Genomic DNA, 27,040 nt, shown 5'->3' on the forward strand with positions numbered 1-27,040 from the left:
TCAAGTAGTTGATCGATTACGCAATACGCAGCAACACTCTTCCATGTTTAAATGCACGCACACTGTAATCTGTAATAGGTACTAAACTAACGTTACCAAATCAAATTATGGTTACAGTGCTGATATACACAGCGTGCCAAAGCGCCGGGTCTAAAGCCGTTGCTCCTTCAAAATTTTCATAAACGAGCTAGTCCCGAGCGACAGCGAATATTCTCTTACGTTACCATACTTTTAGCTGGTGTTTCTAGGAACATCATCTAAGAGCGAACGTCGCCTTTTGCTTTATTATAATTATTACTGTTTGTCTAGTTTGTATTTTTTTTTTTTTGAAAAAAAGCAATAAAGTCATTATTATTATTATTATTATTAAATTTGGTAACGGCATATAATATTATATCGTGCAACGGATTCACATAATCTAGCCAATATTTTCGTGTGTCTAGTTGGCTATTTACTGAATTAGGTATGTACTATTAATAAATATTTTTGTTAGTAAAAAATATAAATGGAATTATTTCACAGTAGTCATAAAATATTTATTTGCAAGATTTTTAACTGTTACCAATGGTAACAGTGGTTACATGGACGCTTCGCCAGTGAGTTAATATGTAGATAGTTATACTTACAGGTTTACATGTTTTCAGCCACCAAAAGCCAAAATATACGGGTAAAAACCCTTAAGTTGTTTTAACATTGTGAAGGTTACATTAGATGTTAAAAATATTTCCAGATTACCTCCTGACATTACATGAGATCAACCATATTGGTTGGAATATTTAAAGGTCGGACCTCACATGGCAGCGTTTAGATGACAACTAAACTTATTGCCTCTCTGAACGATGTATATTAACTATACATATCATTACAGTTTGTCAAGGTACATTGACAGCCTAGTGCTGACACCGTTCAGAGAGCCAATAAGTTCAGTTGTTATCTAAACTCTGCCATGTGAGGTCCTACCTTTAAATATTCCAACCAATATGGTTGATGTCATGTGATGCCAGGAGTTAATCTGGGAATATTTTTAACATCTCTTAAAAATTTTATAATATAATGTTACCATAACAATTTTAAAACAACTTATTTATTTAGGTTTTATCCGTATAGTTTGGTGGCTTAAAACATGTAAACCTGTAAGTATAACTATCTATTAACTTTTTTATCTTAGTCAAAATTTAACCTCACGTTTGCTTTACTTATTTAGTTACACTTATTTTGGGTGATAACACTAATGATGGAATATTGATTCCGAAAACGTCCTGTTGTGATAACCCTTTTTGGGGATTTTAAATATACCTTTTACAAGATAAGGTTTTTATTTTTTAACATTTTTAAATTACGATTACTATTACCACTCCGGAAATCGTTCTCAAAAAAGATTATTTTAAAATATTCTGGGTGTAACAAAAGTACAGGTCATAAATTTAATCACATATTCTGGGACCAAAAATAATTCGATTGAACCTAATTTACCTTAGTACAAATGTGCACATAAAAAAAGTTACAGCCCTTTGAAGTTACAAAATGAAAATCGATTTTTTCCAATATATCGAAAACTATTAGAGATTTTTTATTGAAAATAGGCATATGGTATTCTTATGGTAGTAGTATCTTAAGAAAAAAATATAGTGAAATTTGGACACCCCATAAAAATTTTATGGGGGTTTTGTTCTTTTAGACCCCCCAAACTTTTGTGTACGTTCCAATTTAATTATTATTGTAGTACCATTAGTTAAACACAATGTTTTAAAAATTTTTTTGCCTCTTAGTACTTTTTCGAAAAATCAGCTTTTATCGAGATATTTTGAATATTTGTCAAATCCACCACATATTTGTATATGGCTAAGTACGATTATGGAGACTTGGTAATATGAAAATTTATTTATGATTTACATTTTTGGTATATATATTTTGAACCATATTAAAAAAGAAACCACATCTCGATAAAAGGTGCCTTATCGAAAAAATACAAAGAGGCAAAAAAGTTTTAAAAACAATGTGTTTAACTAATGGTACCGCAGTAATAGTTTAATTGGAACGTACACAAACATTTGGGGGGTTTAAAGGATCAAAACACCCATAAAATTTTTATGGTAACATATTAAAAAAGAAGCCGTAACTCGATAAAAAATGCCTTATCGAAAAAATACTAAGAGGCAAAAAAGTTTTAAAAACATTGAATTTAACTAATAGTACCACAATAATAATTTAATTGGAACGTACACAAAAGTTTGGGGGGGTTTAAAGGAACAAAACCCCTATACAATTTTTATAGGGTGCACAAATTTCACTATAATTCTTTTTTAAGAGGTTCCTGCCATAAGAATGCCACATGTCCATTTTCGATTGTCCAATCGATTTTCATTTTATAACTTCAAAGGGCTGTAACTTTTTTTATGTGCATATTTGTACTAAGGTAAGTTAGGTTCATTCGAACTATTTTTGGTCCCATAATATGTGATTTAATTTATGACCTGTATACACCCTGTATACACCCTGTATACAGTATGTCCCTGTAAGTTGTATCCATATGGAAAACTTTTTTATTAGTATTTTTACGAAAAAAAGTTATTCTTCATAAAAAGCTCTGCATGGTCCAAAACCTAAGATTCAACCATCAGATATAAAATTTGATGAATATTATACGAGGTATGTCAAAAAGTTTGAATTTCACTCAAGAGTAAAGTAGCTTTATATTTCACAATATTGAAAATTGCTATTATGAAAAGTTGTTTGGAATTAAAAACTATATTTTAATATGCAATTACATCCTTCTAATTGAAAAAAAAATTTTTTTTGAAAAAATATGGATAACTAACATTATTTTCAGTAATTTTAATTCTAATAACTCTTTTATTATTAATTTTACGAAAAAAGTGATTCGTAATAAAAAGTTATGCATGGTCTAAAATACTCTAAAACGTAAAATACAACCATCTTATGTCAATTTTATACGAGGTGTGTCAAAAAAGATAAATTTAGATCAAAAGTAAAGTACCTTTATAGTTCAAAATATTTCAATAAGAAGGATGTAATTACATACTGAAACATGATTTTTAATTCTTAATAACTTTTCATAACAACAATTTTCGATATTGTGAAAAATAAAGGTATTTTACTCTTGAGCCAAATTCATATTTTTTGACATAGGTACCTTGTATAAAATTGATAAAATTTGACATAAGATGGTTGTATTTTAGGTTTCAGACCATGCAAAACTTTTTATTAAGAATCACTTTTTTCGTAAAATTAATAATAAAAGAGTTATCAGAATTGAAATAACTGAAAATAATCTTAGTTATCCATAATTTTTCAAAAAAAAATGTTTTCAATTAGAAGGATGTAATTACATATTAAAATATAGTTTTTAATTCCAAACAACTTTTCATAATAGCAATTTTAAATATTGTGAAAAATAAAGCTACTTTACTCTTGAGTGAAATTCAAACTTTTTGACATACCTCGTATAATATTCATAAAATTTTATATCTGATGGTTGAATCTTAGGTTTTGGATCATGCAGAGCTTTTTATGAAGAATGACTTTTTTTCGTAAAATTAATAATAAAAAAGTTTTCCATATGGATACAACTTACAGGGACATACTGTATAACCAATTTTTATTAGGTTATGCCTTTTCAAAATTGACATACTTGGTATTAATCTTATAGGCCACAGCATGAAACAATTTTCAGGACCCTTGGACCTAGGAATACCAAACTCTGACTGTTTAGTGTGTTATTTTGTGTCATTTGATTGTGTAATGTGTATCGTAGTTGTGATTGTGTAGATAACGTAAGTTTTATAACATATATTTGTGTTTATGTATTGTGTGTTGCATATGTATTGTGTATGAGACTCTAGCTGATTTGTCTCCGACTTCCTTTACTCCGTTATTGTTGGTATATTCTTGTTGTTGATTTCCTCTTTTAGTACTGGCCACCAAAGCCTACTACATTCTGCTGATGATGGGTTTGGCTACACATTTTTCTTCGTTAAGTAGGATGACAGCTGCTTCTTGACTTTTCTTTTTTCATGTCTGTTTCTTTGTCTTGCTCGTTGTCCCAGGTATGTCTGCATATCTGTTTGCAAGTCTCTGTTCTTGATGTATGTTTTATTTTATACCAGAATACAATTTGAAGTTTTTACTTCTGTATGAGTTTTTTAAACTATGGTATACAGCCAACTATTGGGACTTTCCCATTGATTTTGTATGTTTTATGCTCGTTGGACACTGAGATTTATCCTGTCCAAAACTAAATCCAACGACACACAAGAAAGATCCAAAAACTCCATCTATAAAACACCCTGTGAATGCAACAATTTCTACGTGGGAGCAACTGCAAGACCACTAAGTATCAGGGTGAACCAGCATGAAATTTACATAAAAAACAGAGACTTCAAGAAATCCCAGATATGCAAACAGGCCAAGCAAAGAGTATAATGGAAAGATGCATCCAGGCGCGGATCTAGAAATTCATAATAGGGGGGCCAGACCTACCTCAAATACAGTGATGCCACAGCTACCGATTTTTCGGTGATGTACCGAATACCTGTCAAATCTACCGATCTACCTAATTCTCCTTTTTTCTACCGAAAAATCAAAATTATTAGACCATTTTAGCGGATAGATTTGGCAACAGAGTTTAGTCAATTTTCAAGAATTCTTGAATTGCTTTAACTAGCTTGTGACACAATGTGCGAACCAGCAGATAAGGAATTTACCGATATCAATTTTATGACCAGTCCTGAATCTGAATAGTGAATACTGAAGGATTGCGGCTTATTTTGATATAGAAGATAATTCCAAACTAAAAATATTATTTATATTAAAATCTTAAACAGGAGAAATTTATTTTGCACCATTTTAACTTACAGTATTTCGACATAACTAAAGAACATTCTCAATTGCTTCAATATCCGACATTGTTTTGTTTCTAAACGATTATAAAGTAAAAAATCATGTTTTTGCCTATAACATTCCTTGTAGATTTTAGAGAAATATGTTTCAAATAAATATTCTAGATCTTAATAGTTTCTAATTTGAGATACATAAACAATTGGAGGTAATTGCAAAAAACCCTTATTTGTGCAGTAATTTATAAATGTTAATAACTTATAACTATTATTTATTATAACAAAAATTTTTAACTTGTTTAAACAATTATACAGCTTTCAAATAAGAATATTTGTATTTTGAACGTTAATAGGTACACGTGTGGTAAATTTTTTTAAAAAGTCTACAACAATAAAAAATATGCAGTTTTATTTGATTATACATAAGTTAATTCCTTATAACAAAACTAAAGCATCCTTGATATTTAGTATTGCGTTAGTTAGACGGCTCTACTCGAGTTACTTTGGATTAAAACAAATGAAGAAAATTGCTCTATAATACCTAGAAAGATGAGAAAATACATTTTTCTAAGGTATACCGATTTTGAACTTTGAATGATTTTTATGATGAATGGTGATTATTGATCATTATATGATGATGAATGTAGTTTATTTTTGAATACTCGTACCTAAAGTATCATTTTTTGCAATGTGATAGCAAAAATGAAATCTACCGAAATTTGACGATTTCTGCCCGAAATTTAGTCCAAGACCTGTGGCAACACTGCTCAAATAGTATATTTTCCAGATTTAGCCATACGACTCACACTTATTCTAAGGATAAAATACACTATATAATCCCAGATACCTACGGTATCAAAAGGATTGATAGACAATTCACGACTATTAATCTCACTGGTCGTTCTTTACCATAAAGATTAACCTTTCTACCATCAATGGGTAGGTACGCATGGATTATCTAGTAAAATACAAATTTTTATATCTTTATTGTATCGCAAATTTGAAACGTGACTTTTCATGAGATAAGGTTTATACCCAGTGTAATGTATTTGCATTTTAAAATATTATTTTTGTTATTCTTTGAATTGAGAAAAATAGTTCCGTTGTTTATGGTTCCACCGGTACCCAAACAAATGGGCCTGCAGATTATTTTTTCAGAGAAGGGTGTTTTATTAGATTTTATGGCTTCTTTCAATTCTTTGGAAGCAGAAGCGGTGTCGTGTAATTTAGTGCTGTACTGATGGCTTAAAGTTTAGAGTTAACAGAAAAAAAATAATAAAAAAATACTTATGACTAAATACAATAGGGGGTCCATGTACCCGTTGACCTCCTCCCCTGTATCCGCGCCTGGATGCATCAATAATGATGAAAGAAACAGAAAGGAAATAGAGAAATTCAAGTAGTCCTCTTCCTACTTAACGAATCAAAATGGGTAGCAAATCCATCAGCAGAATGTAGCAGGCTTTGGTTGCCAATACTAAAAGAAGAAGTCAACAACAAGAATGTACTAACAATAGCGGAGTAAAGGAAATCATAGAAAAACCATCTACAATCTCATACATATATGCAACACACAATACACAAACACAAATCTATGTTACAAAAGTTACGTTACACAATCACAACTACGATACAGATTACACAAACAAATGACACACGAAACAGTCTGAATTTGATATTCCTAGGGTAATAACACCCCCCTCAAATTTTTTTCACCCATACACTACACATACACATGCTGTGGCCTACAATCTTTTATGAGAACGATTTCCAGAGCGGAAATCGAAACGTCAAACTTTAATTATAAAAAAATGTAATTTTTATAGCACCAATAATTGTGGCTTAATCCTATATAAACATTATATGTACTTAAATTAGACATGCCACAAGAAAGCAGTTTCAGAAAGTTAATAAAATATATGCTTAAAATGGATAAAATACATGAATATCAAACATTAAATCTATCACAAGTTGAGAGTCATAATTTATTCACGGACCACTTACCTTTCTTCCATCATTTCATTAAAGGTTTTACTTTTTCTTCTGCTTTTCTCATTTTCTTCTTGTTCTGTAAGTTTTTTTACTTCTACTACCCGTTCTATGATGTGTTCTTGTCTTTTTCTTCTACTGCTCTTCCAGTTGTCAAGATTCTGAAAAGAAAATAATAAAAATATCATAGCTTTCATAATATTAAACAAATGAAGAAGATAAACTAGAACAAACAAGAAACTGCATACGAAAATTGAACCCAGTACTGTGGAATAATAACATCAGTATAAAAACAAAAAGAAAAATATATAAACATCATGACAAGAAGTATTCTGACTTATGGGTTTGAAAATTGGATAATAAATAAGAAAACCAGAAACAACATGTTTCAACCAGAAACAAGAGCAACAGAGATGGAATTCCTAAAAACAAGCTGTAGAGTAACAAGAAGAGGTAGAATAAAGAATATAAAGATTAAGAAAAGAATGGGAATGAACTCAGATATAATAGACTACATAGAACAGAAGAGATTACCCTGGTACGGAGATGTCAGAAGAGCAGAGAGAAAACGTTGGATAAGCAGAATAACAAAGTGAAGCCCGATAGGAAGAGAGACAGACCTCGAAGATCTTTCAGAGATGAAGTGGACGAAGCAATGGAAAGAAGAAATCTGCACGAACAGGAATGGCAAAACTAGTCTAGTCGCAACATAGGGGGTCCCGTGGGCACTTGTAGGTCGCCGCGATTTGATGGTGGTATTATAGGTTTTTTGGGTCTCTGAATCCAATGGAAGTGCTCTGGAAGCCCTAATGTGGTGCGTTTAATTGTTATTAACAAATTATGGTAAAATTAGGTGTTTTTCAGGAATTATTAGAAGCCCTGTAAATAAATTGATAGTGTTTTAAGGTCTTCTCTGGTGTATTTTTGGTCGCTGAATCGAATGCGACTAGTCGCGATTACTCAAAATGTGTTCTTATTTTTTTAATAACAAATTAATTGTTTATTCGTCGAAAAGCTCGAAATGCGTTATCTACAACAAGTTTGTAGTCTTTTTCATAGTACTTTTATACTGAAAATCGATTGTCACTAGTCGTGATAGTTTAAACCACGTTCCGACTTTGTTATTAATAAATTATTGCAAAAATAATGGTTTATAGTACGTTTACTAACGGTTTTTGCTCTGGATTTTAAAAAACCACCTGAACCGTTATTTTTGCAATAATTTATTAATAACAAAGTCGGAACGTGGTTTAAGCTATCACGACTAGTGGCAATCGATTTAGCGTATAAAAATACTATGAAAAAGACTACAAACTTGCTGTAGATAGCGCATATCGAGCTTTTCGGCGAATAAACAATTATTTTGTTATTAACAAAATAAGAACATATTTTGAGTAATCGCAACTAGTCGCATTCGATTTAGCGACCAAAAATACACCAGAGAAGACCTTAACACTACCAATTTATTTAGAGGGCTTCTAATAATTCCTGAAAAATACCTAATTTTGCCATAATTTGTTAATAACAATTAAACGCACTACATTTGGGCTTCCAGACCACTTCCATTGGATTCAGCGACCCAAAAAACCTATAATACCACCATCAAATCGCGGCGACCTACAAGTGCCCACGGGACCCCCTATGTTGCGACTAGACTAAACAGAAAGAACTATGTAGAGAGAACGGTTAAGTGAAGGAATACAGTGAAAACTGTGGATATCCTTAGTATATAATGTATTGTATATTAATCACAAGGTATTATTTCTAACACGAATAACTAAATCTAACATTTTTAAATATTTAACATCATAATAATATTACCGTTTGCCAATCTTCAATTTCTGTTCTCATTTCTTTTTCTTCTCTTTTTATTTCCTCTACTTTTTTTATTTGTTCGTGGGCTTTTTGGAAAAGAGGACAAGGCGCTACTTTTATAAATTGCAATGGATTCGTGGCAGGTTTTGGTGGTTCTGGCTTCGTTATTCGACATTTTGTAGACATATACTCCGTATTTGAATTCTGAAAATTAAGAACAAGCAATTAAAACAAGTACATATACAAAACTACAGTTTATAAAAATATTTATGGTATAAATGTCTAGTAAAGAGGTCTAATAGGCATATAAGTACTCATCACAGATTTAAAAGATAGACAGGATCCATGTATCTTGTATTTAAGCGCATATACCTTAATCCCTTAATCGTCATTAGTATCTAGCATTTTAAATACTCTATTCCTGGTATATAATAGGTATGTTCTCTAGAATCAGTTTCAAACGGTTTGAAATTATTAGAAGCATGCGCATTTGTTTAATTGCGTTCAAGCACAGAAACTACTATGTAGTTTGAAACTACTAGTCGAGCGTTCTAACTAAAATAAATTTTGATTTGGAAACTGGCTTAAAACGGTCAAAAGAGTTTACGGATTTTGTTCGGATTTTTAATTTGTGACTTGTGCAGTGGAATTATTTGTTTGAGGTTTACAAATTTTAAATAAAAGATATTAATTGTTTACATAATTTTCGATTTTACTTTTGTTGGCATCTGAAATATTAAAATCCTTTTGCTGATGTTTTTTCTCTATTCGTTTTAGCCTGACTCTTGCATCGGCGACTAAAGGGCTGTAATCAGATCCAATATTTGGTATGTCGTAACTCCACTGATGGGTGTTCCTATATGTTTTTGATAAGAATGCAAGAAAGAGTTGGGTATGTGAAAAACAATTCAATAGGAGTTACTGCTCCTCTCTCTATAGGTTGTTAGTTTGATTCTTTCTTTCAAACAGGTTCTGGACAACCATCGTTGTCCTCGACAACAATCAATTTTAGAGCAAAATAACAAGAGACCTTTTTTTCTCAGAATGACCCACGTTATCTAAAAAAAAATTATTTGAAGTGAAAAAATTATTTTTGTAAATTTGTTTAAAAAAAATTATTGTTTGAACAATTTTTCGACCAAGGTGGCACCTGACACCCTATGAATTTTTTGTAAGGACCTATTTGGTAACTTTGTGCAAAAAATCTAATCAAAATAATTTCGCTAACGGGGGCGACGATACAGCCTGGACTATAGCGCTAATTGTTAATAATTGAAAATAACAGCTTTGTAATAAAATAATGACAAAAATTTCTTCAGTATCTTGAAAGAGGGGTTTTAAACTTTGATTTGGTCACTTTTTGACTTTTATAATAATTTTTAATCATATCTCAAGGAAAAAAAATAATCCTGTACTGGCTGTATACCATAAATCACAAAAAATAAAAACCTTATTTTGTAAAAGGTAAATGTATTTAAAATCCCTAAAAAAGGCTGTATCACAACAAAACGTTTTCGGAATCAATATTCCATCATCAGTGTTATCACAGGTTTACATGCTTTAAGCCACCAGAATGTACGGATAAAAACCCTTAAATTGATTTTAAACAGTTGGGGTTACATTATATTATCTGATTTTGAAGGATGTTAAAAATATTTCCAGATTAACCCCTGGCATCACATGATATCAACCATATTGGTTGGAAAATAAGTTAGGTGACAACTGAACTCTGCCATGTAAGGTTCTACCTACAATTTTCCAACCAATATGGTTGATGTCATGTGATGCCAGGGGTTAATCTGGAAATATTTTTAACATCCTTCAAAATCAGATAATATAATGTAACCCCAACTGTTTAAAATCAATTTAAGGGTTTTTACCCGTACATTTTAGTGGCTTAAAGCATGTAAACCTGTGATAACACTAATGATGCAATATTGATTCCGAAAACATTTTGTTGTGATACAGCCCTTTTTAGGGATTTTAAATACATTTACCTTTTACAAAATAAGGTTTTTATTTTTTTTTTAATTTTTAATCAAGTTATTAAGCCTTAAAAATGGTCATTTTCGCATTTTAAATCGCGTATAGCTCTACAACAATCAATTTTGGAGAAAAATGACAAGAGACCTTTTCTGTGACTGTTCAGAATGACCCAGATTATCTAAAAAAAATTTGTTCGAAATAAAAAATCTATTTTTGTGAATTTGTTTGAAAAAAATTGTTTAAACAATTTTTTGACCACGGCACCGCCTGGCACCCTGTGGATTTGTTATAAGGACCTCTTTTTGAGTAAGTTTGTGCAAAAAAATGGAATCGGAATAATTTCAGAGATCTTTCTGTTTCTTCTTGGTATTGCCTATTAAGCTTTATAACTTTTGTATTTCTAGTTCGCTTTATATTTTTATCTTAGTTTTTCAAGATATGAGGAAATATGACTAGGAAGAGATTAAAAAGTTTCAAGAAAAAACAAGAAAAATATAAGAAATTGATTTAAATATTAGTGAAATTTAAATTAAATATTTATAAAATCATGTACTGGAATTTACTTATGACCGCCTAGAAGTTGAAGGTTTTCTACAAATTTCACGCCAGTTTATACTGAAAATAAAGTTATTGCTCTTTCGTTTTGTCTACCTTTTATATCAGCTGAAAGACGGTACATTGGCTGGAATCCATGGACTTGTTTCAGTGTCACATCTGTTTAAAGAACTTCTGTTTACATTTTACATATGGCATTCGCAACCAGTATACATTTATATATTCGTCACAAATACGCGTAGTTAATGACTAAATGTGTATAGTAGATATATCAGGTACTTGATGAGGATTCTCAATTTTATGGTAACGTTTTTATAATACGAGTATGTACAGATATACCTATACAGAGAGAGGCAAAATTATGGAATAAATTGATTTTCTCGTGATCGGGCGATTTTGGAAATGAATCCCGAAATAGGTCGATTTTTGTTTTTAAATTATGATATTTTAACATATAATATATATCATACTAGTAACGTCATCTTCTATCTGGGCGTGATGACGTAAACGATGATTTTTTTAAAATGAGAATAGGGGTCGTGTGCTAGCTCATTTAAACGGTTATTCAATTCCCTATTCTGTGATATAAACATTAACATATTTATTTATATAGGGCGTCCAATTTTTTAAATTAAATTAATAGACACAAAAACAACAATGTATGTAATTTATTTAATTCAAAATACATTTTACTAATGTCAGAAAATAGAAAAAAATGTTTATTTTTCAAATTAACGTTGCTTTTCGCTTAAACTCAATGTTTAAGCTGTCACCTACCAACCTCTTGGCAGTTTAACACGTTAAGCCCCATGTGTACCACACTGGCACACACTCTAGTTTTATCTGGGACCGTGTGTACCTATCAGGCCACAGCGAAGTGTCGTGTTCCTAATGCCGTGGCTCGTCGAGGATCGCATTTGCCGTGCTTTCTTATGTATAAATGTGTGTAAACGGTCTGTGGTAAACAAAATCAGAGGTTGGTCCGTTAAACCACGTGTTCACAAACAGGTTAGGTTATAATTTCTAACATGCTTCAGTCAGTATCGGTTCGAACATCTAACGAGGCTAACACTATTTTCTCTTCAGTTTTTTGTTAAAAAGTGGAACTAAAAAATAAGATAATGTTCCGTAAAGGACTATCGGAAGACGATCTTCGCAGACTTGCTGAGGAGAGTGACTTTAGTGATAGTAGTATGTCTGAAAGTACGTTTTATGATTCTGATGCCGATCCAGTGTACAATGAAAATGTTACTGATGGTTCTTCAGACTCATACAGTAGTGAATATGAGTCTCGTAGAAAAAAAGCTAAAATTTGCAAACAAACACAAAATTGCAAAGAATTTACTGCAGGTTCTAGTTCTAACCAAAAGGAGGCTGATACAAGAAGGATAGGTAAATTATTTAAGAATGCACAAATTCGGTTTGTACTTTACTTTTTTTTTTGCTTTGTAGAAAAAGCTGAATCTGCAAACGTTAGCCTGGAAGCTGTTATTGACGATGTATCAAGAAATAAAATAACTGCAGGTCCTAGTTGTATCCAAAAGGAGGCTGATACAAGAAGGATAGGTAAGTTATTTAGGAATGCACAAATTCTGTTTGTAGTTTACTTTTTTTTTGCTTTGTAGAAAAAGCTGAATCTGCAAACGTTAGCCTGGAAGCTGTTATTGACGATGTTGTATCAAGAAATAAAATAACATGGAGCGATGTGCCAAATCCAGATGATCTCAATAAGTTCGAACTATCATTTACTTCAGGAATAAATCAGGAAGAACTCGCAAAACTTACAGACCACAAACCAATAGATTTCTACCTACTGTTTATCGACCGTCAAGTGCAAGATTTGTTGGTTACTGAAACTAATAAATACGCCGAACAAACCATAATCACTGGTATTGTAAATGAGTCAATAACGAAACATTCGCTTATGAGTAACTGGAGACCAATTGACAGAAAAGAATTGCTTCGATTTTTGGCTCTCATTATTTGGATGGGGTTAGACAGAAAACCGAAACTCAGAAATTATTGGAGTAACAATTTACTTTACAAAAATGAAGTTTCTAAAATGTGTGAAATAAGTAGAAGTCGATTTGAAATATTATTACACTTCTTTCACATTTCAGATAACGAGAGCTGCCCACCTGGAAACAGACTCTACAAAATTTCTCCTCTTGTACAAATACTAAATGAAAAGTTTCAGAAAATGTGTACTCCTAGAGAATCGTTATGTATTGACGAAACTATGGTGCCATTTCGTGGTAGACTTAGTTTTTTGCAATACATTCCTGGAAAAAGACACAAATATGGAGTCAAATTGTTTAAACTTTGCGTCGCAGATGGATATACGTACGCCGTTAAAGTGTACGGTGGAAAAGAGATGCAACCATCTGAAAAGTCGTTAGCATCCAGAGTGGTGATGGAACTTATGCAACCGCTTCTAGATACAGGCAGAAGTTTATATACTGATAATTTTTATACGAGTGTTGACTTGGCTCATGATTTAAATAATAGGAAAACCCATTTAGTCGGAACATTACGTTCCAATAGGAAACATAATCCCAAAGCGGTAGTCAATGCAAAATTAAAAAGAGGTGACATGAAGTATCTACAGAGTAATACAAAAGTTGTTATCGGAAAATGGAAAGATAAACGGGACGTTTTGTTTTTAACGACCAAGGATATTCCTTTGATGATAGATGTTCAAACAAAACGTGGACCTGTTCCCAAACCATCGACCATTGTTGACTATAATTCTGCAAAATCTTTTATCGATGTGTCGGATCAAAAGGCTGCATATAATTCCCCTGTTCGACAAAGTATGAAGTGGTATCGTAAATTGGCTGTGGAATTACTAACAAATACCGCACTTGTGAACTATTTAGTTCTCTACAAATCTGTTACTGGCAAACATCTCTCAATTACTGAGTTCCGTGAACAGATTGTTCAAAGTCTTTTAATGCCTCAAACAACTTCTGAAAACTCTTTAACAACTTCTGAAAACTCTTTAACAACTCTGCATACGTTGGACGAGAAAGAGAAAAGGGGAAGGTGTTCAGCATGTTACAAGAACTTTTCGAACCGTGAAGGAAGAGCATCAGCGATGAAGAATGCCAAAAGGGTATACACTTTTTGTCCGGCATGTGCCGTTAATACCGCATATATGTGTGTTAAGTGTTTTGTGAATATTCATACATGTTCTTTGAAAAAATAAATTGTTTTTGTATTTTTAAACTTAAAATATCTTAGGGAGAAGGTATTTGATTATCTTCCTGGTGTGAGCCAATATGGCACACATGGTCCACATTAAAACAAATTACAAAAATAATTATAAATAGACCGTGTGTACCCTGTTGGTACATCTGTTTTTTTACTTAAAAAATGTATTTTGTTTTTATTTTAGAATAGAAATAAATAGTTATACAGATTCTTATTTCAAAATTATTAAAAAAATGTTCCGGTCTGACCGAAAAATTATGTCATGATGGTCCGGGGCTTAACGTGTTAAATATTTAATTTAAGCGAAAGCAATGTTTATTTGTCAAATAAACATTTTTTCTGTCTTCTGCCAACAGGAAAATGTATTTTGAATTAAATAAATTAAATACATTCTCTAAATACAAGTAAAACCTCAATATAACGGACTAATTGGGGAGACGCGATGTCCGTTAAAGCTGAAAGTCCGTTATTTAAAAATAGGTTTAAAATCAATTAATTTTTGTTTTGAAAATATGTATTGTATTCCAACATGCTGTCCATAGGCCATTCCAACATACTGTCAAGGTTAAATCAATCTGACAGCGGGGACACAAACATAAATTTTATTCTATCAGTTCTTAATGTGTTTTAGTTCATTGCGTTTATTTGTAATTTTGTTTTGTACAAGAGGTGATTTAACATTCTTACTAGAAGAATTAATCTAAAATGATAATATGCCTCATTTCTGTTGTGTTTTGTGTAGAATACGAAGTATTAATGATAAAGTTCAGTTTTATCGGTTACCATCAGTAGGTACTACATTTTAAGCGTAAAACAACTAAATAAGTTATCTTCTGAGAGACAAAAACATAAAACAACTAAATAAGTTATTATCTGAGAGACAAAAGTAATGGTTAAATGCTATAAAACGTTCTATAAAAATGTTAAATAACTAACTACATCCAAGTTACTTACACTTGGAAAACGTCAAAACCGTAGGTTAACTCAGACTCCTAAGGGAAAGTGGACATATATTATTTATTTTACCAATCTTTTGCTTGTACCTACCACTGTGCGTCTAGGTACCTATCAGCTACATTTGTATTGTCTACCAACAACTTTATATGCACTCATGTTAGTCATATTATTCCGGTCAACTTACACATCCGAGGCTACAAAAATTACCGTCAAGCTGAAAATTGGCAGGATTGTTCAAAATACCATCATAAATTAAATCTAAAAAGTCCTCATAAATCCGACCCGAGCTAAAAAATTTACGCGGGGTCAAAGGTCACCAAATATAGTTTTTAGTGATTTTCAGCGAAACGGCAAGTTTTATCATAAAATTAGTTCTAACAAATAGTGTAGATTAGATAATTATCTATAAAAAAATGCCTTATTACTTTTTTTCCTGAGAGCCACCGTTTTTGAGATATACCGATTCAAAAAGTGGTAATCGTCATAATATGCGCACACGTTTCCACACCACCTTTGAGGTAGTGTACTTAGCGCGTTTTTTAACGTGGTTTTTAACCAATGGCTTTTTTTTTCACGCTCTTTATTACATCCCTGGCGGCAAAATAAGCATTAAGCATTGTTGTTTAAAACAAAAAGCTGGTTCACTTACACGTGCTCTAGTAAGAGGAGGACTTTTGGTCGATGTACTGGCTTCTTGTTTTTCATGTTGTCTTTTAATAGCTGCAGCAATAGAACACTTTCGAGTATAACTTTTACGACACTCCACATGTATGGTCACAAATTTCTGTTCTTTAAGAAATTCTAAAAATTCATCAGCTCTTTCAGTACTTGCATTGATTAATGTTTTTATACCACGTTCAACGGTAACAATTTCACCTGTAGTTAAAATTTTAGCGCAAATAAAACAATATTCTGACATTTGTGTTATAACAATGAAAATAACACGAAATAGGTTAAAAAATATAGGTTTAACACGTATTTTCACTCCGGAGTATATAGTACTCAAGACTAATTAATACCTCGAGGGTGTCATCTACCTGAACGATTTCGCCATCCAGGAAGATTACGGTGTAATTTGCACAATAGTAAACAAACTAAACTTGCATAAAGTTTATTGTATATTGAAATATTTATTAGTACTTAGCAATAAACATTTTGCCTAGAAAGTTGTCTTTCACTATTATGTTCAAATTCTTCTGAGAAAAGAATAGGTAGGGTGATTAGATTAGCCAACGAACGTGTTTATTCCGACAAAACCCATCTTTACAAATTGAATTAAGGCGCATAAATAAAAAGAATTATTATAAGTTAATACTTTGTCATATCAATTTACTATTTTTGTTGGGATTAAGCCGTAAAATCCAAATAATTCTTATTATTTTCGCGTTACATTCACTTTGTAAAGATTTTTTTTGTTGGCACTCTAATATAATACAGCTTATACATTGCATCCCTCGGTAGACCGCAAGCTCTATAGTAGAAACATTATCATATTTATAATCTTATATTATTATAAAAAAAAAAAAAAATCAATGGGAAAATCCCAATAGTTGGCTGTATACCATAGTTTAAAAAACCAATACAGAAGTAAAAACTTCGAGATGTATTCTGGTATAAAATCGTTTATTTAAAAACTATAAAATGTCATCGATTGCAGAACGTTTTCGTTCTAAACAGAACATCTTCAGTGCCTAGAATGAAGTATTTCCACGTTAGATTAAAGCAAAAGGTTAAAAACACACTTTAACAGTCACTTTTTTAACCTTTTGCTTTAATCTAACGTGGAAATACTTCATTCTAGGCACTGAAGATGTTCTGTTTAGAACGAAAACGTTCTGCAATCGATGACATTTTATAGTTTTTAAATAAACGATTTTATACCAGAATACATCTCGAAGTTTTTACTTCTGTATTGGTTTTTTATATTATTATGTGTAATATAAGTTAAGTTGACCGATAGAATATTATGTTTACTTGTATTACAGCTTCAGTGATGTATATACCTTCAGTGGTGTACTAATACATACATATATTATGACGATTAGAAGTCTTTCAACTCTTTGAATCGTTGTATCTCAAAAACGGTGGCTCTTAGGAAAAAAAGTATTAAGATATTTTTTATAGATAATTATCTAATCTACATTTTTTGTTGGAACTAATTTTACGATAAAACTTACCGTTTCTCTGAAAATCGCTAAAAACCATATTTGGTGACCTTTGACCCCGCGTAAATTTTTTAGCTCGGGTCGGATTTATGAGGACCTTTAGATTTCATTTATGATGGTATTTTGAACAATCCTGCCAATTTTCAGCTTGATGGTAATTATTGTAGCCTCACTCCTATTTTTGAGTCTAACTAGACCGGTCTATAGTCATGTTTATTTATTCACTGCCTAAAACTAAATAAAGTCATTCAAGTACTTTCTACAAATCAAAAATCTACACAAAATCTACAACAAAATGTTCGGAAAATACAACTAAAAACCTGTTAACGGTAAAAAACTTAAGAAACATGTGGTGAAAATAATATAAGCAAACAAAATGTTTGACAGCTTTGCCTCCCGAACGTCAAAGTCTTGAAATGCCCTATATGTATGTACAGTGTACAAATGTGTAAGTTACAAAAGAATCAAGTTTTGTTTGCTACTTTTTTACTTTTCTACTGCATCTAAAAGCTTTCTGCAATATACTCGTTTGGTTGCCAAAATTATTCACTGATCCATGGGTTGAACAAGCGATGTATTTTTTGGCAAAAACATATAATTAAAGTTGTTATCTTCTGACTGTCGAATATTTTCAGGGGGATAAGCAGGAGCGTTGTCTAAAATCAATAAACATTTCACCTCTTTCAGCGGTATTCCCAGTTTCTTCTCTTGAAATTTTCTCACTGCAGACATAAATTCTTTAAAAAACCAATTTTTGAAAATATCTGTGGTGAATCATGCCTTATTAGAACTATAATTATAATATAAAACAGGCAGATGACGCATTATATCTTTGACAATAATAATTCTAGGCTAACGCGATTTGCCAAAAATTATAGCAGTCAATCCGTGCGAATCGTGCGATCGATCCATCGACGTTAGCACAAAACAGTGCCCAGATCGCGAATTTACAAAAGCTATACCACTATATGGTCATTTATTCTGTGGCTATACTAATTCAGTCATGGAAGCGACTGAATTCGAGTAGGTTTTGTATGCAGAATATTAGTTACATATCCTATGCTATTTCGGTCCAGAAATGAACTGTATTGGTGTAGGATTTGTAAGCGAAATTTTTGATTATTATTGAATAAATGTCTATACTGTTTCAGTCATGTAAGTAAAACTAATCAAGTATTTACTGAAGTGGATTTATTATTATATCATAAAATTTAGATATATTTTTAAAATTAAAATGAATAATATATATTTGGATATGATTAAAAATTAAAAACAAATGAATAACTACTAATGTACGAGTACATACAGTATGTCCCTGTAAGTTGGAACCACATGGAAACTTTTTTATTATTGATTTTACGAAAAAAGTTATTCTTCATAAAAAGTTCGGCGTGGTCTAAAAGCTAAGATGCAATCATCTGATATCAAGTTTTATCAATAGGATACGAGGAATGTCAAAAAATATGAATTTATCTCAAGAGTAAAGTACCTTTATACAGGGTGTAACGAAAATACAGGTCATAAATTTAATCACATATTCTGGGACCAAAAATAGTTTGATTGAACCAACTTACCTTAGTACAAATATGTATATAAAAAAAGTTACAACCCTTTGAAGTTACAAAATGAAAATCGATTTTTTCCAATATATCGAAAACTATTAAAGATTTTTTATTGAAAATGGACATATGGCATTCTTATGACAGTAGCATCTTAAGAAAAAATTATAGTGAAATTTGGACACCCTATAAAAATTTTATGGGGGTTTAGTTCCTTTAAACCCCCCCAAACTTTTGTGTACGTTCCAATTAAATTATTATTGTAGTACCATTACTTAAACAAAATATTTTTAAAACTTTTTTGGCTCTTAGTACTTTTTCGAAAAGTCAGTTTTTATCGAGATATTTTGAATATTTGTCAAATCCACCACATATTTGTATATGGTTAAGTACGATTATGGGGACTTGGTAATAATATAAAAATTTATGTATGATTTACATTTTTAGGTATATTTTGAACCGTATTAAAAAAGAAGTCATATCTCGATAAAAGTTGCCTTCTCGAAAAAATACAAAGAGGCAAAAAAGTTTTAAAAACATTTTGTTTAACTAATGGTATCGTAGTAATAGTTTAATTGGAGCGTACACAAACATTTGGGGGGTTTAAAGGAACAAAACCCCCTTAAAATTTTTATGTAAACATATTAAAAAAGAAGCCGCAACTCGATAAAAACTGCCTTATCGAAAAAATACTAAGAGCCAAAAAAGTTTTAAAAATATTGAATTTAACTAATGGTACCACAATAATAATTTAATTGGAACGTACAGAAAAGTTTGGGGGGGTTTAAGGGAACAAAACCCCCATAAAATTTTTATGGGGAGCACAAATTTCACTATAATTTTTCTTTAAGATGCTCCTACCATAAGAATGCCACATATCCATTTTCAATAAAAAATCTCTAATAGTTTTCGATATATTCGAAAAAATCGATTTTCATTTTGTAACTTCAAAGGGCTATAACTTTTTTTGTGTACATATTTGTACTAAGTTAAGTTAGGTTCATTCGAACTATTTTTGGTCCCAGAATATGTGATTTAATTTATGACCTGTATTTTTGTTACACCCTGTATATTTCACAAGATTGAAAATTGTTATTACGAAAATTTGTTTGGACTTAAAAATAATGTTCTAATATGCAATTACATTCTTTTAATTGAAAGAAAATTTTTTTCTCAAATTACAGATAAATAATCGGGTTATCATTTTTATTTATGATAACCCGATATTATTAGATTTACGAAAAAAAAGTTATTCTTTATAAAAAGTTTTGTATGGTCTGGAAACAAAGATACAGCCATAATTTATCAAATTTTATCAATTTTATACGAGGTTTGTCAAAAAATATGAATCTCGTTCAAGAGTGAAGTACCTTTATAGTTCAAAATATTTCAATTTAAAAGATGTAATTGTATTCTCATACATGTTTTGTAATTCTGAACAACTTTTTATAATAAAATTTTTCAATACTGTGCAAAATAAAGGTACTTTACTCTTGAGCGAAATTAATTTTTTGACATACCCCGTATAAAATTAATAAAATGTGAAATATTACGATTGACGCTTATTTTGTAGAACGCGCAAAACTTTTTATAAAGAATAACTTTTTTGGTAAAATTACTAATTTCGGAGTTATCATACTTAAATAAAAATGATGTTTTGTATCTTCAAAATTTTTTTTTTCAATTAGAGAAATGTAATTACGCATTAGAACATAATTTTTAATTTCAAACAACTTTCGATAATAACAATTTTCAGTTGGAATATAAAGGTGCTTTACTCTTGAGAGAAAATCATATTTTTTGACATACCTCGTATACTATTAATAAAATTTAATATCTGATGATTGTATCTTAGTCTTTATATGAACGTATAAATCTTTATTTATTTATACGTCCATGACTGAAACAGTATAGACATTTACTCAATAATAATCAAAAATTTCGCTTACAAATCCTACACCAATACAGTTAATTTGTGGACCGTAATAGTATAGAGTATAGAATATGTAACTAATATTCTGCATACAAAACCTACTCGAATTCAATTAACCCCATGACTGAATTAGTATAGCTTTTGTAAATTCGCGCCCAGATCCTGTTCTTGCCGATTTCTCTTCCAGCATTTTACTTTTCATATATTTTTGCATTAATTTTTTTTTACATTTGATCGGATTTCTTGTCCGTTATATCCGAAGTCCATTAAATAGAGGTCCGTTCTATCGAGGTTTTACTGTAATATTTAATTTTTAGCAGAATGTAACCGAACCGCGTATCCATTTCGCGAGGCTGCCCGGCATGTTCGTTGCAGTTGTTGCGGAAAGTGGATACCACACTGTTACGTGCGGCAAAGCAAACACTGCTGCGGTCGAACGATGTTTGAGACGAGCCAAACTTTGTCAGTCTTTTGAACCGCGGCAAATGATGTTTATTGTTATTGCGTTTGTTGCAAGGGCGGATCCAGGGAGCTCCGAGAATTTAAAAAAATATAAATTTAAATTATTGAAGTTCAAATGTTTTTAGTTTCAAACACATGTATATGTACAAAACAGGAGATTAATATATTATTGTCTGTACTACAATTGAACAAAAGCAGTAACGAAAGCTTCAAGAATGACATAGGATGTTTTGCAAATTAAAATGTTGCTAATTTTACAAAGTGCCAATTTTTAGAACGATCTTGGCAGCCATCAAAATCGTATCAATTTCCATATTCTGTACACACGAAGAATAGAAAAGAAATAAAGCATTACTTGGGTCACTAGCACTTAGAACAAAGGAGTTGGTTGGTACTTTCGCACAGTCAAAAGGGATTGTTTATCAAGTATTGCGTTTTATTTTTCTGACGAAAAATATGGTCACAATAAAGGGATGATAGCCCAAAGTCTTGTCATGAAACCTTTAACATCTTTCACCAAACTCATGGTCAAAGACGGAGCCATACAAACCCATGAAAAATCATCATACCACAAGGAGTGAGTTTAGGTTGGGCTGGATTTTTTACAAAATTATCGCAACCCGCAAAATTCAATCATTAACCAGATAGACTCTCAGAGGTCTAAATAGGTACAAAAAAATAGAGAAAGTCATCGTGATCATAGCCTTCTGCTTCTGGACGAAGATGCTGGACCTAATAATGAGGAGAATTGTTAAGGTTTAATATCGCATAAGGAGATAAGACTTTTAAACAACACCTATCCACAGCATCTTCTCGAGCAACATACATTAGTAGCACCAGTCAAAATCAATTAATAACATGTTGTGGTGAAGAAATAATTGAACAAATAATGAATCAGGTTTAAAGTGCAAATTTTTACTCTGTCATATTTGACGAAATAACCGACGTACCCCACGTGGAACAGCTTTCTCTAAATTTGAGATACTTACACAATAACAACATTCGTGAAGACTTTGTCAAGATCATTGACGCTTATGAGAACATAAAAATAATTAGTGAAAATCAGAAAGAGGGGAAGAACAAGGCCTGACAGGAGAAGCATTGGGAAAAATAGTATTAAACTTGTTGAAAGAACTGCACTTGGATCCAAAGAAATGTGTAGGAATCTTTACTGACTTTAATAATGCTTTAATAACGATAAGTTTTGAATGTCTTTATGGCTGTGAAAAGTGCCTTAAAACTTACCATTGTAACCCAAATTTTTAAAAATTATCCCCAGACCCTCCGGTACCCCTCTCTAAAAAAAGTTCATGGCCCCTCCCGAAAATCAGTCCTGGATCCGGCCTTGGTTTGTTGTGTTCGAGAATTTGATTTGTGCACTATGTCTGCTCGATTTTCAATGAGGAGGTGCATTATTAAAAAAAAATGAATAATAATTTAACGTCAGTCCCCCCGCTCCCATATGTGCAAAGTGTGCAATGCACATGGGCGCCATCCTTTAGGGGCGCCTAAACCAGGTTTCAAAAATTGCAAAAAAACCAACAAACAAAAAATGAAAAATTAATTTTAAAATAAAAGTTGAGAAATTAAATAGGATTAATTATAAGTATATCATCCAGTTACTGCCGATTCCCACTTGCGAGAACATGTCAGAAGACAGGCATTTTAATTTATTTTGTCATGCTTTTATTTTGTTTGTTTAATTTTAATATTTTAGTCTACAAATAATAGTCCATTTACTCACGGTTTTCGCTGTGTATTTTAAAGAACCGCCTATATTGACATGAAATTTGTCATACACATAGCTAACAAGAAAAGAAGTGATATTGTGCCGATGTGTGCTTTTGCCCTGGGGATAAAAGGGGTATCCTCAGGGGAATAGGGCCGAGAATACCCGGGGGTATTCTCGGGGGTGAAAAAACATACGTTCAAAGTCCGGAATTGGATAAACTGACTAATTCTAAGCAACTTTTGTTGTATAGAGATTTTCACTAAGTCAATACTTTTCGAGTTATTTGCGAGTGAATATGTTCATTTTTCGACAAAAAACCCCGCAAATAACTCAAAAATTAATTATTTTATCGAAAAAATACTCTTAGCAAAAATATAGCCTACAAAAAAGTGAAAAAAATAATCTATATATGAAGTCTCCAAACCCAGTAGAAGCAGAGTTGTAGCTAATGAAAAGTAAGTTCTTATTCGTCAAATTCCAAATTGAATATTTCAACGTGAAATAGTGAAAAAAATTAAGTACTTTTCGGGGACAACTCATTCCAACTTCTTTAAAGTGTCTAAAAAAAGTTTTATTTTTGTTTATTTAAAATGTTACAAGCAACAAGAACAAGCAACAAGCAACCTTTTTTTGGAAAAAAAAATCGTAAAAATCACCTCCTAATTAGCATTCCAAATGAAATTAATCGTTACAGCTTTACCATGTACTTTATACAGGGTGTTTGGTAAAGAATGGGCCATAGCTTAACCTTAGATTTCTGAGCTTAAAATAGGTCGATTTAAGCTAACTTACCTTAGTACAAAAGTTGATAATAACCGAAATACAGGGTGTCAAAGCTAAGCTTTTATTTTATTTATTTTTGATTATTTCCTGACAGGCATGGGACAACAACACAAAATTTGGTAAGTGGTGCTGGTATTGTACAATCTACTAAATTATGTTACACAAACGTTTCTGGCTACTACCAGAGGCGTACGACGGGGTAACGTGAATGGTTGACCCTTCCCAAATTCTACGCCACTGGCGGAATTAATATTTTAGTACAATTTTTTTATTCTCCAATACTTTAATATGTAAAAAATAATACTCTTAATTTGTAACGATAAAGCCATTAGTTTTTGAGATATTTGAAGCTAAAAACGAAGGAGAATACATTAACCAAAATAAGTGTGCCTTTTCATTTTTAACTTCAAATATCTCGAAAACTCATGACTTTATCGTTACGAATGAAGAGTATATTATTTGCATAGAAAGTATTGGAGAATCTAAAAATTATGCTAAAATAGCAGTTTCATCAGTGGCGTTGAATTTGGGAAGGGTCAACCATTCACTTTCACCTGTCGTACGCCTCTGGTAGTAGCCAGAAACGATTATTCAACATAATTTAGTAGGGTGTACAGTGCCATATGTTTGGGCAGGAAGAAGAAATCCTGGCTGAGAAACTTGAGAGAATGGTTTCAAATACCAGAAGCTGCGAACATAATACATGCGGCACAAAACAGAGAAACCTATCGTTTGATGGTCGCCAACCTTCGGTAGAAGACGGCACATAAAGAAGAAGTACAGTGCCTACACTTTCTGCCAAGTATCACATGGATATGTCAAATTATTTTAAAGTATTCTTTTTTTTAAATAATTTATTCTTTATTTAAAACTTTAAGAACTATGTGTGCCCGATAACTATTTGACATTTATAATTCCTTATGGTACTTGGCAGAAAGTGTAGGTACTGTACATCCTACTAAATTATGTTAAATAATCGTTTGTGGTTAATACCAGAGGCGTACGACAGGGGAAAGTGAATGGTTTACCCTTCCCACATTCTACGCCACTGATGAAACTGCTATTTTAGCATAATTTTTAGATTCTCCAATACTTTCTATGCAAATAATATACTCTTCATTCGCAACGATAAAGTCATGACTTTTCGCGATATTTGAAGTTAAAATGAGAAGGCACACTTATTTTGATTAATGTATTATGCTCCTTCGTTTTTAGCTTCAAATATCTCGAAAACTAATGGCTTTATCGTTACGAATAAAGAGTATGTTTTTTACATAAAAGTATTGGAGAATCAAAAAATTGCACTAAAATAGCAATTCCGCCAGTGGCGTAGAATTTGGGAAGGGTCAACCATTCATGTTCCCCCGTCGTACGCCTCTGGTAGTAGTCAGTGTTTAACATATTTTAGTAGATTGTACAATACCAGCACCACTTACCAAATTTCGTGTTGTTGTCCCATGCCTGTCAGGAAATATTCAAAAATAAATAAAATAAAAGTTTAACTTTGACACCCTGTATTTAGATTTATATCAACTTTTGTACTAAGGTAAGTTAGCTTAAATCGACCTATTAGGTCTGGATCCCGCGTATGAAAAAATAGTTGATTAATATCAAGCTGAAAATTTGTTAATAGCTTAAGGGTGTCTAGTCGGACAAACTTTGATATATAGGAACACTGGAACAGGGACAAGTTTTAATTGTGGAACAGGTTAAAAATTTGGAACGGTCAGACTACGAAAACGTCACATGGATTTTGTCCGACAGAACTTCCAATTGATTTGTTACCCTTTCATTAAACTCTCATGCAAAAATCAGGCTGCTATATGACAGGTGATAAATAGCAGTCTGATTTTTGCATGAGAGTTTAATGAAAGGGTAACAAATCAATTGGAAGTTCTGTCGGACAAAATACATGTGACGTTTTCGTGGTCTGACCGTTTTAAATTTTTAACCTTTTCCACAATTAAAACATCCCCTGTTCCAGTGTTCCCATATATCAAAGTTTGTCCGACTAGAAACCCTTAAGCTATTAAAAAATTTTCAGCTTGCTATTAATCAACCACTGATGGAATAAAATTGTTTGTGTCCTTATTTTAAAAAATTATAAAAAATACTGGGACACGTCAACTTTTAAATTCAAATGGGCACTTTACAAACATAAATTTAAATATACAGGATGATTCACGCAGGTACAGCATAGTCCATGATTTTTAGTTTTAATGGATCACCCTATACATTTTTATATTTTTAGAATCTGCTAAACAACCTCATATCAAAAAAGTGTATTATGTAGGGTCCATTATGAATAATACAAGGTGAAACTTTGAAATGATTTATAAATTTTGTCAAGACACTAATAACAAAACCCAATAAATTTAATACTTAGTTTAGAAAATTGATGCCTTTATTTAGCTAATTTAAAATATATACCATACCATTATTTAAAGCATATTATGTATTTAATATCTTGCCGAAAATTACACATAATTTTAAAATTTCACCTTGTATTATTCATAATAGGCCCTACATAATAGGTATACACGTTTTTGATATGAGGTTGTTTAGCAGATTCTAAAAATATAAAAATATATAGGGTGATCCATTAAAACTAAAGGTCATGGACTATGCTGTACTTGCGTGAATCACTCTGTATATTTTAATTTATGTTTGTAAATCGCCCATTAGAATTTAAAAGTTGACATGTCCCAGTATTTTTTATAATTTTTTAAAATAAAGACACAAACAATTTTATTCCATCAGTGGTTTCCATACACTTTAATTTCAAAATTTCACCCTGTATTATTCATAATACATCCTACATGATATAGTTTGTTGAAATCAGGTTGTTAAGCAGCTTTTAAAAATATAAGAATATACAGGGTGTTCCATTAAAAATAAAGCTTATGGACTCTGTTAGACTTGCAAGAATCACCCTGTACATTTAAATTTATGTTTAAAAAGTGCACATTTTTATTTAAAAATCGACGGGTTTCAGAATTTTTTATAATTTTATGAAACAATGACAGAAATAATTT

The 27,040-nt window shown here is 31.5% G+C and overlaps 2 protein-coding genes across 7 annotated transcripts in view; one reads left to right on the forward strand and one right to left on the reverse strand.

Annotated features, from left to right (window-relative positions):
* LOC114333446 (uncharacterized) overlaps positions 1–27,040 on the reverse strand; it is a 346,961-nt gene that overhangs the window by 73,751 nt on the left and 246,170 nt on the right. For all 5 annotated transcript variants that reach the window (XM_028283317.2, XM_028283318.2, XM_028283319.2 and 2 more), the window contains 2 exons: positions 8,667–8,864; positions 6,861–7,006 (listed from right to left, as the gene is read on the reverse strand). In XM_028283317.2, coding sequence (XP_028139118.1) covers positions 6,861–7,006; positions 8,667–8,864 — 344 coding nt within the window. The remainder of the gene's footprint in view (positions 1–6,860; positions 7,007–8,666; positions 8,865–27,040) is intronic.
* Positions 12,348–14,547, forward strand: LOC126893434 (piggyBac transposable element-derived protein 4-like). Of its 2 annotated transcripts, XM_050663626.1 has the most exons (3): positions 12,348–12,593; positions 12,654–12,767; positions 12,827–14,547. In XM_050663626.1, the coding sequence occupies exons 1-3, from the start codon at positions 12,395–12,397 to the stop codon at positions 14,407–14,409; spliced, it is 1,896 nt and encodes a 631-aa protein (XP_050519583.1). In that variant the 5' UTR covers positions 12,348–12,394; the 3' UTR covers positions 14,410–14,547. The 2 variants fall into 2 exon arrangements, with proteins under 2 accessions (XP_050519583.1, XP_050519582.1); XM_050663625.1 differs by having other exon boundaries at positions 12,348–12,767.

Source organism: Diabrotica virgifera, chromosome 10, assembly GCF_917563875.1.
Source record: "Diabrotica virgifera virgifera chromosome 10, PGI_DIABVI_V3a".
In the NCBI taxonomy this organism is placed as follows: Eukaryota; Metazoa; Arthropoda; class Insecta; order Coleoptera; family Chrysomelidae; genus Diabrotica; species Diabrotica virgifera.

Excerpts from the sequence above, each read along its gene's own strand:
- LOC126893434 (XM_050663625.1), top strand. The coding sequence starts at position 12,395 with ATGTCTGAAAGTACGTTTTATGATTCTGATGCCGATCCAGTGTACAAT. Across the intron at positions 12,768-12,826 it reads GGCTGATACAAGAAGGATAG|AAAAAGCTGAATCTGCAAAC; the intron begins GTAAGTTATTTA and ends TTTGCTTTGTAG.